This window comes from Eumetopias jubatus, unplaced genomic scaffold, assembly GCF_037043125.1.
Source record: "Eumetopias jubatus isolate StellerSeaLion01/CBP00866 unplaced genomic scaffold, mEumJub1_p1.0 scaffold_2, whole genome shotgun sequence".
In the NCBI taxonomy this organism is placed as follows: domain Eukaryota; kingdom Metazoa; phylum Chordata; class Mammalia; order Carnivora; family Otariidae; genus Eumetopias; species Eumetopias jubatus.
In genome coordinates this window covers 109314288-109326832 of record NW_028274808.1, presented here as the reverse complement: position 1 = coordinate 109326832, position 12545 = coordinate 109314288, and the positions used below count along the sequence as shown (strand labels likewise).

Below are 12545 nucleotides of genomic sequence, written 5' to 3'. Positions count from 1 at the left end.
CTTGTTGTGATGAGTACTGGGTGATGTATGGAATTATTGAATCACTATACTGTATACCTGAAACTAACAAAACACTGTATGTTAACTATACTGGAATGAAAATAAAATAAAATAAAATTTAAAAGTATACCAAAAAACCCCAAAATAAGGTGAAAGTAAAAACAAAATTTAAACAGGAGTTCATCTGTCTTCAAAGAATAATATAAAAAAAAGCACAGCAATTAGCAAATATTTTTACACTGCAGTTCTGAAAGCCAAATGCTAACTTAATATAGGTCCTTGGTGGTCATTTTAAATATAAGTATTGGGAAAGTATGTTAGAACAAATTACATTTTTTTCTTATGAGAGAGCTAAACCTGGCTAAAATGCAATACATTAATATGCTTTCTATGTCACAAGTCTTTGTCAGTAAAAATACTAAACCTGTAGCGTAGTCTCAATATAAATATTATGAAAAGCATGTTGTGTAAATACAAGATTTTTATCTAAAAATAAAAAAGATTGGGAAATTGATGGCAGGAATCTTAGAACATAAATGATGTAGAATTTATGAAGTATTTAATAAAACAGGTGCTCCATTTATAGAGTTTTGCAAACTTGCTAAAGCAATTTATAGAAACTTTGAGAAAATTTATCAATATAGGATGAGCCTGTGTTTTCTTGTTTTAAAAATTTTAGACTTTTGCTATACTAGTCAAAATGTCACACACATGAACAAATCATACAACAGCAGTACATTGGATATAAAAAAACCCATCTTTTCCTACCTCCCTTTTAAGTTCTAGTCACACTCCCGAGAGTGTTACTCCTTTTTACTGCTCCTGCTTGTGTTTTTCTGGTGGTTTCTTCTATAACTGTAATAAACAGCTTGTATTAAATCTCCAACTGAATTAGCATTCATTGAGCCTGTGTTTTCTTAATGATAAAAAATGAGCAGCTACATGTTTTTGTTAGTTGGTTTTGTTCATTTTGATTTAGGACTTTGTTTTAAGTGCGAGTTGGCAGCAGTTTTGACCCCCACATTTTGTCAGCATGGTTAAAGAAGCCTGCGGCTATCACTGACAAATTTAAGGAGGCAAAGAGTAAATGGAAAAACCTGAGTGAATATGGAGGTAAAATAAAGGAATGTAAAAAAGAAAAATAAAGAGAAATGAAGTTATTTTATTATTGGTGGTAGAGCAGAATAAATTCTGCATCAGTTCTATAAGTTATTGATCCTGATTTAAAAGTTAAAAGATCAACAGGCAGATATACACATGCAGACAATCAAATTTGGATTAGAAATCTGAAAGAAGTTATTATGCACTGCACTACAGGTCTTTTAAGACACTTTTAACCTAATGGAATGACATAATTATCAAAGGTTTTTAAAGAAAACAACCAGAAGTTTCTTAATTTGCAGATTCTCTTGAAGAGAGAAAGGCATGTAGGACAAATGCTGAGTTACAAACCACAGAGGGATCTGAAGAAGATTGGTTTCATGTGATCATCTGCAGCAGGGAATTCTACCCAGCAATGACAGTTTTCATTGTAAATAGAATTTAAGAATAGTTGAATCTGAGTATTTAGTCATCACACTGTCCACTAATGTACAGATTCACAAAGACATACACAAAAAGCTCATTAACCAAGTGATTCTGTAGATAAGCCAAGACCTTTATATCCAGATGTCATCAAATACCAGGCCCAATTCAAATGATACGGGTGTCAACCCTTGCCCTTAACTGGGCCTTTTGCAAACATTCTATGCAACTTCATTATCATCATCTATTTGTCAGCAAAAGGAAAAAGAGGATAAACCAGAATGAAGTCCCCATACTCATAGCAATACATTTCTGCTTGTACAGAGCTCCACTGGTCTAGATCTGTAAGAAAGATGAGATGCAGCAAGAAATCCAAGAAGCTACTCAATGGTGAGCTGTATGCAATGAGATGCTGGAAGCAGGACGAGTGACAGAGCTAACATAAGGGCACAGAGGAGTCCAACTTCGACAGGTGTTGCAGAACTCTGGAACTCTAGGAAAGAGCAGCAGATGGACCAAACTGATGCATACCCATCAGGAAGAAGTAGCTGATTCTGAGCAATGGTGTTGGCAGATTATGAGGTGGAGAGACATTGTGGCATACAGTGACAGGCCCTGCAAACTGTGGTTACAGCCACAAACCAAAGGACAGTCTTCAAATGTATACAGTGCTGAGAGGACCATTGCTACGTATCATTGGCTTTAAGGACACCCATGTTTACAGAGCGCTGCACTGTTAGTGTTGCCATCTACAAGTATTTGTTTTACTAGAAATGTATTAAAAATGGAATGACTATTTCAATAATTTTAGACCTAAAAATCCTATTTTGAAAACACCAGTGAATTCTAATAGGAAAACTTGTTTGTTTTGGGGTGCATATAGCTGTTTTTACTGTACAGTGCTTCTGTGGTAGTAGCTATGCCTCATTAAGACTCCCATTTATTTTTTAAGCCATTACCGTCTTTCCATTACATGGTGTATCCCTCTGAGTTTACAGACATAGAGTTAGAGATAATATTTGATTTTTAAATATAGGACAAAATTAGGAAATGGCTCAAAAGGTCCACACTAGGAAGTCCACATTGCTTTGGAAAGAGAAAACAGTGAACTTAAGAAGCTTTTTAAAAAGAAAAATTGTAAAACAATCCCTTAGGATGACTGTGAGCTTGGGAAGGGAAATGTTGTGGTTATAACTAAATGCTGAAGTTTTTTTAAAAATGAAAAATGAAAAGATTTTTAGAAATAAAATGAATTTATGTTGGGTCTCACTTTTTAAAGTCAATTTTCTTGACATTTGTTGAATTAGATGAGAGAAACAGCCTAAATTATAGCATAAAAACTTCCATGTAAGACGTACAGAAGAACATCTTGACTCTTGAGTTGTTGAAAATTCTTGAATAAGACTAGTCACCAAGAGAAGATGTGGAGCTCAGATGAACAGTAGGCATTCAATAAATAACTGCTGAATGAAAAAACTGAGGTAGCCTACATACAGTTCAAGAATAACACATAGATTGGGGCCTTATGAAAACCAAAGGCCATTCTGAATGAAAACTAACAAGGAGAGTTCAAAGAAAATGGGTCTTCTCCAAATTCTGGCTCTCTAGGCACTCTAGGTTCCCTGAATGTGAAGGACTACTCATCTACTATGCCTAATACTTCCTTCCTCCTTAAGAGCAGTTGGCCCAACTTTTTTCCCCCTGAAAAGGCCAGCAAGAGGTATTCTGCTGTTGGTTTTCATTTCTTCCTTTGTCTAGGTCACCACGATGTGTTAATATCCTCCCCCCGCTGTTTCTTTATAGTAGAGAGGGTGCGGAACTGTCACTGCGAGGTTGGTCCTTGGGGATTGGACAGAATGTGCACTGCACTGGCATGGAAGCATGTACTATGGTATTCCAGGGATCATATGCCACCATGAAACAATGTAAGTCTAGGTGTTGTTGTTAGGTGGGACAGCCACCAGGAATGGATGGAGCATGTGACTGCATGCAGGAGCATGCTAGGGGAATATGCCTTTAAGAATATGTTCAGAAGTCTGGTGTTTCACCCTGTTAACAAAGTTGTATACAGAAGGGAAAGGGCTGGAAAGTATATGTGGAAGAAAGACAGTAAATTTCGTAGGTAGGATGTGGCTTTGTAGAGAGGGTGTGGCTCTCTATATAGAGAGGTTATATAACTGATGGTCTTTTTGAGTTCCTACAGCTTAGATATAAAGGTAAATTTGGCTTCTAACACAGCTGGTCAGTAAACATTCTCTACCAAGCTACCCGGAGCTATAGCAAACTCTGAGGTAAAGAGAAAAGAGCACAGTCATACAAATGCAGAAATCAATTAGGGTCTTTCTGAAGGACTGTGTCCTGATTAATGAAGAGATTCCCATATAAGCATATCACCAACACAATAAATACATTAAAAATATTTATGACAGTTTTATATACCACCTGTCTTGGAGTCAGAATGATGACCTGGGTGATTTTTTAAAGTGCCTTCTAGTCTGACAGGTTTCCAACATCATTCAATATTAAAAAAGGTCAGCCACCAAAAAGCTGTGTGGGTCTTACAGAGAATGATGCCTAATGTGTTATATCTGTGACTCTGCGGCCACACCCACGCAAGGAAAATTAAGCAGAAACTTCAATAACTTATTCATTGAATTCAAAGAAATAAACCAAAACACTTTGGGGTCAGTAATCAACTGGACATTTCTTTCCATCTCAATATTATATTTAATTTCTCTAACATTTGGTGTGTGTAGTCTCAGCACGGAACCATAAAGACAAATAACTATCTCAATTTGTGAAATCCCAGAGGCAAAATGAAGCCAATATCATTGCTGTGATTTGGAGAGAACTATGTTCTGAGAGGTGCTGATATAATTTTATTTCATCAAAAAATATTATAAACTATAAGGTAGGACTGACAGGCATTCTGTTTTTATGTTGACATTTACATATATTAATAGCGATCATCCTAAACCAAAACTTAGTAAAGAGTCAAATTCAGGTGAGACAGACCACTTACTAAAACCTTGCTTGTGATCACCAAGGAATATGTTTATTAGGATGAACTGCACATGGTGAGGTGCTGCTATTCTAATACTATTCAGCTGTTTAAAGATTCAGTCTTTCTAGTGGATAATGCACAGGTTTATTTCCCCTGATTCTTGCTCAAGAGAATATAAACATTTTGCTTGGCTGAAAGAGCTAATGAATCCAAAATACTTTCAAAGATGATGCTTTCTGAATCACTGAGAAAGCTAAATGGCATATCTGCTTATTTGGTTAAAAAAAATCTCTTTATCTAATGCGGCGGGCATCAGTGATTCAAAAAATTCTATTCAAATTTTAGCTCAGGAAAAGAGTGAGATGAATAGACCTACTAAATAAAATCCTTGACACAGCTATCCACCTTTCCACTGTAAAAGAAAAAAAATGACTGACTACCTCTAGCAGAGTTAGGTCAGTGCACTAAAATATAAATAGAGAGCACACTTTAATATAATAGAGTCAGCTGTTCTATTCAACCAAAGAGGGAAAAGTCAGCATAGGTGACTGGTAACTTGTGGTCTGCAGGCATTTTTATTTCCTAAATTGCTTATCTGTCTCCTTGACCTGAGAGTTTCCAGGTTCTTTATTCTAAACATGAATACAGTTCTCCAAAATTGTGTCTTACTAATGCCACCTACAAAATGACAGCCCATGTTGATACTATTAGGTATATAATCTTTCCAAATAATGTTTAATTATCTGACAAATCATTTCTCTGAATTTGTTTTATGCTTATTTTTCTTTAATACATCTTTAATACTTTTTAAACATCCTATTGTTACCATTCTTTTTTGGAATGGCTTCTAGACAAGTGGCCAGTAGAAATTGTAGTTACACAGCCGAATTACAAAAATGAGAACACAAAACTGTGAAAGAAACTGAAGCAAAATTAATACTTCTAAAACAGCCATGAGACCAAAAAGAAGTCAAAGTATGTTTAGCATGTATGTGCAGAGGCAGTGAGATGTTCATAGAAATGCTGGCAATGACTCATTTATATTTCTAAAAGAACCTAGGCAACTCAAGTGAATGGAGGTCAAGAATATATTAGGAAAGAGCACAAAAACCTAGGATAAAAAGGCTGCCAAATGTTGAAACTCACTGAGACCATTAAAGGTTTTAAAAAATAGTCCTTTTCATACTCTATTCTTGAACATAAGCTGTTTTTTAGACATAGATACACATTTTATATTACCTTCTGACTGAACATTTACAATTTGATATTATGTCCTCAGACTGTAATTACTAGTTTAAAATCACAATGTGCTTGAATATCCTACATTTGTCTCTATATCAAAACAGAGAAAAGAATGTGAAAAAATTGACAAAATCAATACATATAATCAAAATAATAGTGTACATATAAAAAGAAAATTATTTTTGATTTTTAGAATAGGCCTACTTCCCAAACTTGTTAGTTATTTGAAACAATTATTTTTCTGATTTATATGGAACTCTAATCAGGATTTTCCATTTCTGATTTGATCATACCTTTCACATCTTCATCCTCAATTGTTGTATTTGAACTCTCAGTTGACTCCTGTTGAGAAGAAAACATGTGTTAAGTTGCAAACAATGGAAAACTTCACTTTCTTCTTCTTAAAATTGGCAAGTGATATACATGTCATGCAAAATTCATCAGCAAGCTGTGTACATATATTGACATGCAGATGGACAAATACATTATGTGATTTTAATGGAAATAAAATGCCAAATGCTGCAAACATTTCAAAAAGGAGTACTCTGGTGGCCTACTCTGAAGCATGATAAATCTAGGTTATTTGTAGAAGCACCAAAGTATGCAACTTATTTTAAGAGCTGTGTGTGGCCGTATTTGGTTACAGTGCCCCATAAGGTGTGTTTTTTCTATATATTTATCATAAATTGAATATACTAGCCTAATGAATTTGACCCTAAAATAGAACACTTTCTCTTCCCAATTAATCAGTAAATAACCCCTTCTTTGTTTAAGGCACTGTATTAGGCACTGAATTCACAGCCTATTCGTCTTATTCCTGTGTAGAGACAGAAAGCATTTCATTGCATCATTTGATGAGGAAGCTAGGGGTACTAAGCTGAATTATGCTGAAATTGCTTTTAACAAGAATTTCCATGTTTGTGATAAGTGCAGTGGAATTATATGAATAATTTACTTTCAAGGACAATTAGATTTTTCATCCATTTCTTAATTAGAAACTGGCTGTTATTGATAAGAAACCTGCTCCCATAATGGGAAGACAAAGCTATTTCTTTGTAAAACTACAAATGAAGTTGAAGATTAATAAGCACACTTAAAAGGACACTGTAACTGCCAGTATTAAGATACAGTTTTTTAAAATGATTTGTTAAATTTTTCCACTAATAATGTGCTAACAAAATATTTTCTAGCAAAGAAATTTAGTGGTATTCATAAGAAAAACACAATTTTCTACTTGTAATGATTAAAGGCTAGAGCTGAAAGAAATTGGAAACAAACTTTCAATCCAGAGCTATGTGCTCAGTGATGAAAAACAGATTTTGGAAAATGATGCAAATACCAATCAGTGTCCTTGTAGAGGTTCAAAAATCAAAAAAGCAATCAATTTATATAAATATCATACGTAATATTTAAGCCAAAGGGACAGACTAATTAAATGTGTATCCAGAGTCTCTCCATACACACAAAACCAAAGCAGAGAGTCTTCATGCGTTTCTTAATGCGACCTAGTGTTCAAATTTAAACTCAAGATGAAGGTAAACCCATGCACTGTGAAAGTAAACTAATTCATTGTAAGCAAGAAATATCATGCAGGAACTCTTACAAATGATATAGCTAGAACTATTGAAGTATCCACTCCAGCTGTTATGCTTGGTCTTTCATTTGCTAACGATATTAAAAAAATTGTTCTACACGATGCTCCTGAGTACTACAAGTCTTTTAGGAACTTAAAATATTTTAAATGTCATGACCATAAAATACATCTCATATTAAAGAATACTTGATTTTTTATTTTAATGATTTTAATATTGAACTAAATGTTAAACCAGAGGAAATGTGTTTTCTAAGATGTAAACATTGTTGATAAGAGTAAGGAGAAATTAGACCCATGACTCTATTTGATATTTGAGAAAAATCTGATGAAATATTTTTTCCTTCCCTTAGAGATACAATAAAATATGAGAATTAGTAAATTGGAAACATGGAATATGTTCAGAAAATGTCTTCTTTCATCCTATAGCATGTATACAAGTACTATTATTTAGTTAACATGCTACACAAACAATCTACAACAGACAGAAAACATTCCAGTCTTCTTTCAGCCTAAGTGGTTAAATATCTGTTACTGAAATGCATATAATTCAACAAAAACAAACATTTCATAAGAATTGAAACTCCCTGATTATCCTCAATTTCATGCCAAACAACAAAAACAACAGGGAATTAACAGAAAAAGCACTATGACAACAGAATAAATAAAACTCAAAAGCAACGTTAAACACCTATGAACTCAAGTTGATTTTTTTGAAGACACTGAAATGATATAGCAAGAAATTCTAAAATTTCATGCAGAATATAATGAAAGCACAATGCACAGACAGACATGGAGAAGAAAAAAAAAAGGACCAGATGGAATTGCTTAAGATACACAGTCATCTTGACATAAAGACTTTGCTTAACCCGACTTTTACTGGCCATTCATTTCTCTTTCAAGATGTCATTCATTTTTGTTTTGAAAGAAATATGTGTACAATTCTAGATAAATTAGGTCCCCCCCAAAAAAGTGTGGTAGAAAAAGGGTAAGAATTTTCTTTCCCATGTTTAGATAATGAATTAATTTTGCTTTAGATATTTGATGAAATGTGTAATCTTGTTAAAGCAAGATGATGTTGATTCTTTCTGAATACCTTGTTTCCATCAGGGTTGTGGATTACAGTAGTTTGGGGCTCCTGAGTGAGAACAAAATAGAGAAAGAAACAGTTCGCATTGGTAAGTACATTCTTACGAGTGTGAGGGACAGAGCAGAGTGAGCCAGCTGACAAAACTAAATAGTGACCAGAGCTTAAGCGATGTTAACCACTGTCAGAGGTAGCAGCTGACAAGATCACTGATGAAAGATCTCCCTGATGAGCCCATGAGATAGGATACCTCAGTACCCAGCAGCAGCATGCAAAAGACCTTATTCGTGATCAGTAAACAGACAAGGCTTTGAAGTTTGGAGACCTAAAGAGGCACTCACTGTTTCACAAAGTTCTGTAGCAGAACTTCCTTTTCTTTAGTGAGTAGGCTGTTAACGTGCGTCCTATAGAAAACGGACCAAGGACCCTAGAGATTAGAACTCTTTAAAATGATCTTGAATCCTTTGTGAGGATTTTTTTTCCCGGTGTATCTCTGAGAATGGATTATGGTGTCATCACTATAGTTAGTAGTGTATAGTTTATACACAGATAAATACTCTGAAAAATCTAGAACACTGTGCCTTGCTTAAAAAAAAAAAAAAAGGCTATCCTAAAGAATGTATTTCAAAAGTCCATAAGCAATTCTATGGAATACTGAAAAGGTTCATTTAAAGGATTCTAGAACTAATCATATAATCACTATAATCTACTAAATGCTATGTTAATTCATACCTAAAAATAAATTTCAGCTTTATGGACTACATATACAGATTTGCTTGTAAAGTCATGCTTTTCCATGAAGAAAATATTATTATTCCTTTCTGCTTTCCACCAGAGAATTGAAGAAATATTCCCAAGTGGAAAATAACACTCAAATGACTGATGTAAAAAAGATTCAGTGTCCATTGGCATGCTTGGCACTTTCATTGCATGATGTCTTGGTAACCGAGTTACTGCAGCTCACTGAAAATTTTCTCCAACTATAAGCACTCTGTCCTCCAGGATCTCCTCTTCACCACAGTTTATGCTATAACAGTTAGAGAACACATTTACTGCTTCCCTTCTTCCTTTCCCTGGCTAGAGGTGTGACTGACATTGTTTTTTACTCATAGATAACTTGCTATCTTGATATGTCCTTTTTCCTTTAAATGTTTTAAACTGAACCTTCTGGTTAACCCAAGTGAAATAATTTCCCTTAGTATTTTTTTATTCATTTAAAATAACAGTACAGAGTACAGTAAAAAATCAGAAATATTTCAGAAAACCTGTATCAAAATATGTAATAGTTTGAGCGAACCATTACGGAACTCAGAGTACTGAATGCCAGTATTCAAATCTTGACTTTTAACATAACACTATCGCAAAGTATTAAAATGATTTAGTTGTAAATAGTGTGAATTTGATTAAAATGGGCAAAACTGGCTTCCACTGATAATTCAAAGCTCTATGCTATACATTTCATTCTTTGGATTAAAGTGAAACAGTGATCATTTAAAACACAACAAACAAAAAGCTCAAAATTACCCAATGCCTCTTCATCTCAAAAAGTGAGGTCTTACAAAGCCCTGCTGTCTTTTAATAAGAAGAAATGGGAACTCTGAATAAGGTCTACATTTACTGTTGTCTAGCAATCATCCCCTTAGCTCTCCTTGATGTCAGCATTTCCATCATGAAAGGAGGAAACCATTGTTTGCATAATCTAGAGCTACCATCAGAAGAGCTAAGAGCAACCAAAGTGCATTCTACTGTATTTCTAAAGCAGCATGCAACAATTTCAACTACAGAGACCACAGCTATCAGAATAATGTTCAACAGTGAAATGAGATCATCTCATGTTAAAAGCACACTGCTTGGCAACTACCTTAACAAAAAGAAAAAAGAAATGAACTTTTCTTATATCTTTGAAAGCAAAACAAAACCCAACAAAACAAAATACTTATACATGTATCTATATAGTGAAAGCAAATGAGAGAAACAACAAAAAACAATGAAGAACTTAAGAAGGGTTACAGAGTCCAGGTATACCAGCGCTGGGGTAGGAATATTTTCTTTGGGGCTGGTTACCACGTTGGCTTTGTTGTTTATCTGTAGGTATGCAGAAAATAGAAACAGAGATGCCTTAAACCCCTTGGTAGCTGATGTCTCTACATTGCAGCATGTCTATGTGGAGATATAGACATGAAAATAAAGATCCACTGAGGATGAACGTGAAAGACACCGTGATGTCTGACAGGAATGATAATCAATTCTAGTCTCCGGTGGTCACACATAGACTAGGACTGTGTCTGTGATGGTGGGTTGATAAAACAGCCTTCACTGCTTTGGCTGTGCCACACTGGCCAACAAAGAACTGCTTCAGTGGAGCTCAAATTAAGTTTCAGAGTATGAAATAAATATAAACATTTTCATACTCTTCAAGTTGGATTCTGTTCCCAGCTTCCAGTTGTTTTCTGTTATGAATACATTCCTTTTTTTTTTCATTTTATTCTTGATCCTGAAGTCACACATAGACCATCCTTCTCTGGGAAGCCATTGTCGCTTTGCTTAGTAGGTCAAAACTCACATCTTCAAAACTTAGATCTTCTGATGAAATGCAGGCTTTATAATATATTTTTAAAATGGTAAGTCTGGACCTCCTTTAAAAAACACATGTTGTTTTTTGCCCAATTGTAAATGGGCAAATTGAATTCTTTACTATATTCTGAATGTAAAAAGACTTTTTTCACAATTGTTTGAGAGGAAAACACTGTTTTCTGTCAAAGTGTTACTACTTTGCTTTTCTTTCAAAGTGCTACTGTTGAAGATTGCGTTTGGTAATATCATTCATTTGCTTTAACATATTGGGGTTGACCTTAAAGAAAGATCATATCACAGTGGAAGCCACATGGTGAAAGCAACTCAGAGGGTAAGTATTATAATGGGTCCATAGAGAAAACTCTTTGTAGACAAGTGGCAACTTGAAATCACAAATGAGTTTGGGCACTAAAGAATCAAAAACTAAACAGTAATAATCAACATTCATTTAAACTCATGCATGATAACTTACATTATGGTTACCAAACGGAGCTATAAATTAACATTCATTCTTTTGTACTACATTATCTAGGTATTTTCTTTACATATTATTATCTAAAGGAACACATCCCATAATTTTAGTATAAATGTTCTTAAGGGTCTCAAAGAGAAAAATATACTGCGTAAAATAGATGAATACCAAATGAGTTTATAAGCAATTACACTAATTTTATTGGGACTTTCTGGGAGGTTTTTTTTTTTTTCTTTTGTATTTTATACCTGAAGATCATATTGAAACCAGGACTGGGAAGAACATAGAAGGTTAAAGAAATTAATATAGGCATGTAATATTTTGCTTTTCTATTCATTCACATTTGTGTGATTGTTTGGTATCAGTATTATTTAATTAAGCTATATAACACTAAGCTCTGTGACATGAAGAAAAAGAGAAAACTTCTGGTGCCCTTTACTGAAAAACTCTTTAAATGTTAAACCATCAATCTCTATTTTGCAGATGGTCTAAAATTTTTTCTTTAAATAAAAGTGTACAGAATTTAACATCAAATTTGTGCAATAGCCAGAAAGAGATAAGAGGTAATGGAATCTATTAAAAAGGGATCAAAATTTAGTACTTATGTTAGTATGAAATACATAATAAAAGAGGAGGGATGCACACAAATAATTTCCTATCAGGAAGAGTGCGTGGCAAAACACAGCTGACTTCTTATCAAATGATCAGAGGTACTTATAATGAAAGCACCACATATATTTATTATGTTATATTCAGTTTATATCAGCGGATACAAAAGTAAAAGAGGAATATACTGAGATACTTTTACTTCAGTTTTGAGAGAAGAGACTTGATTATTTTCTAGAATGGTTGTGAAGAACTGATTTCTTTCAGTGAAAATGTCACACATGCACACCTATGCACACATACTTCTCTGCACAAATGTGTGCACACACATGCAACACACACCCCTACACACATTCACACATAGGTACACAGCGTACACACACCACCAGGTCTTCCGATTGAGGGCCATTCTGCCTGGATGAGCCATGCTTTATTGTCAGGCATG

General features: G+C 34.3%; 1 protein-coding gene across 8 annotated transcripts in view; it reads right to left on the bottom strand.

Annotated features, from left to right (window-relative positions):
* The window catches only part of CAMK2D (calcium/calmodulin dependent protein kinase II delta), a 316939-nt gene that overhangs the window by 36623 nt on the left and 267771 nt on the right, over nucleotides 1–12545 (bottom strand). For all 8 annotated transcript variants that reach the window (XM_028121257.2, XM_028121262.2, XM_028121260.2 and 5 more), the window contains one exon: nucleotides 6064–6112. In XM_028121257.2, coding sequence (XP_027977058.1) covers nucleotides 6064–6112 — 49 coding nt within the window. The remainder of the gene's footprint in view (nucleotides 1–6063; nucleotides 6113–12545) is intronic.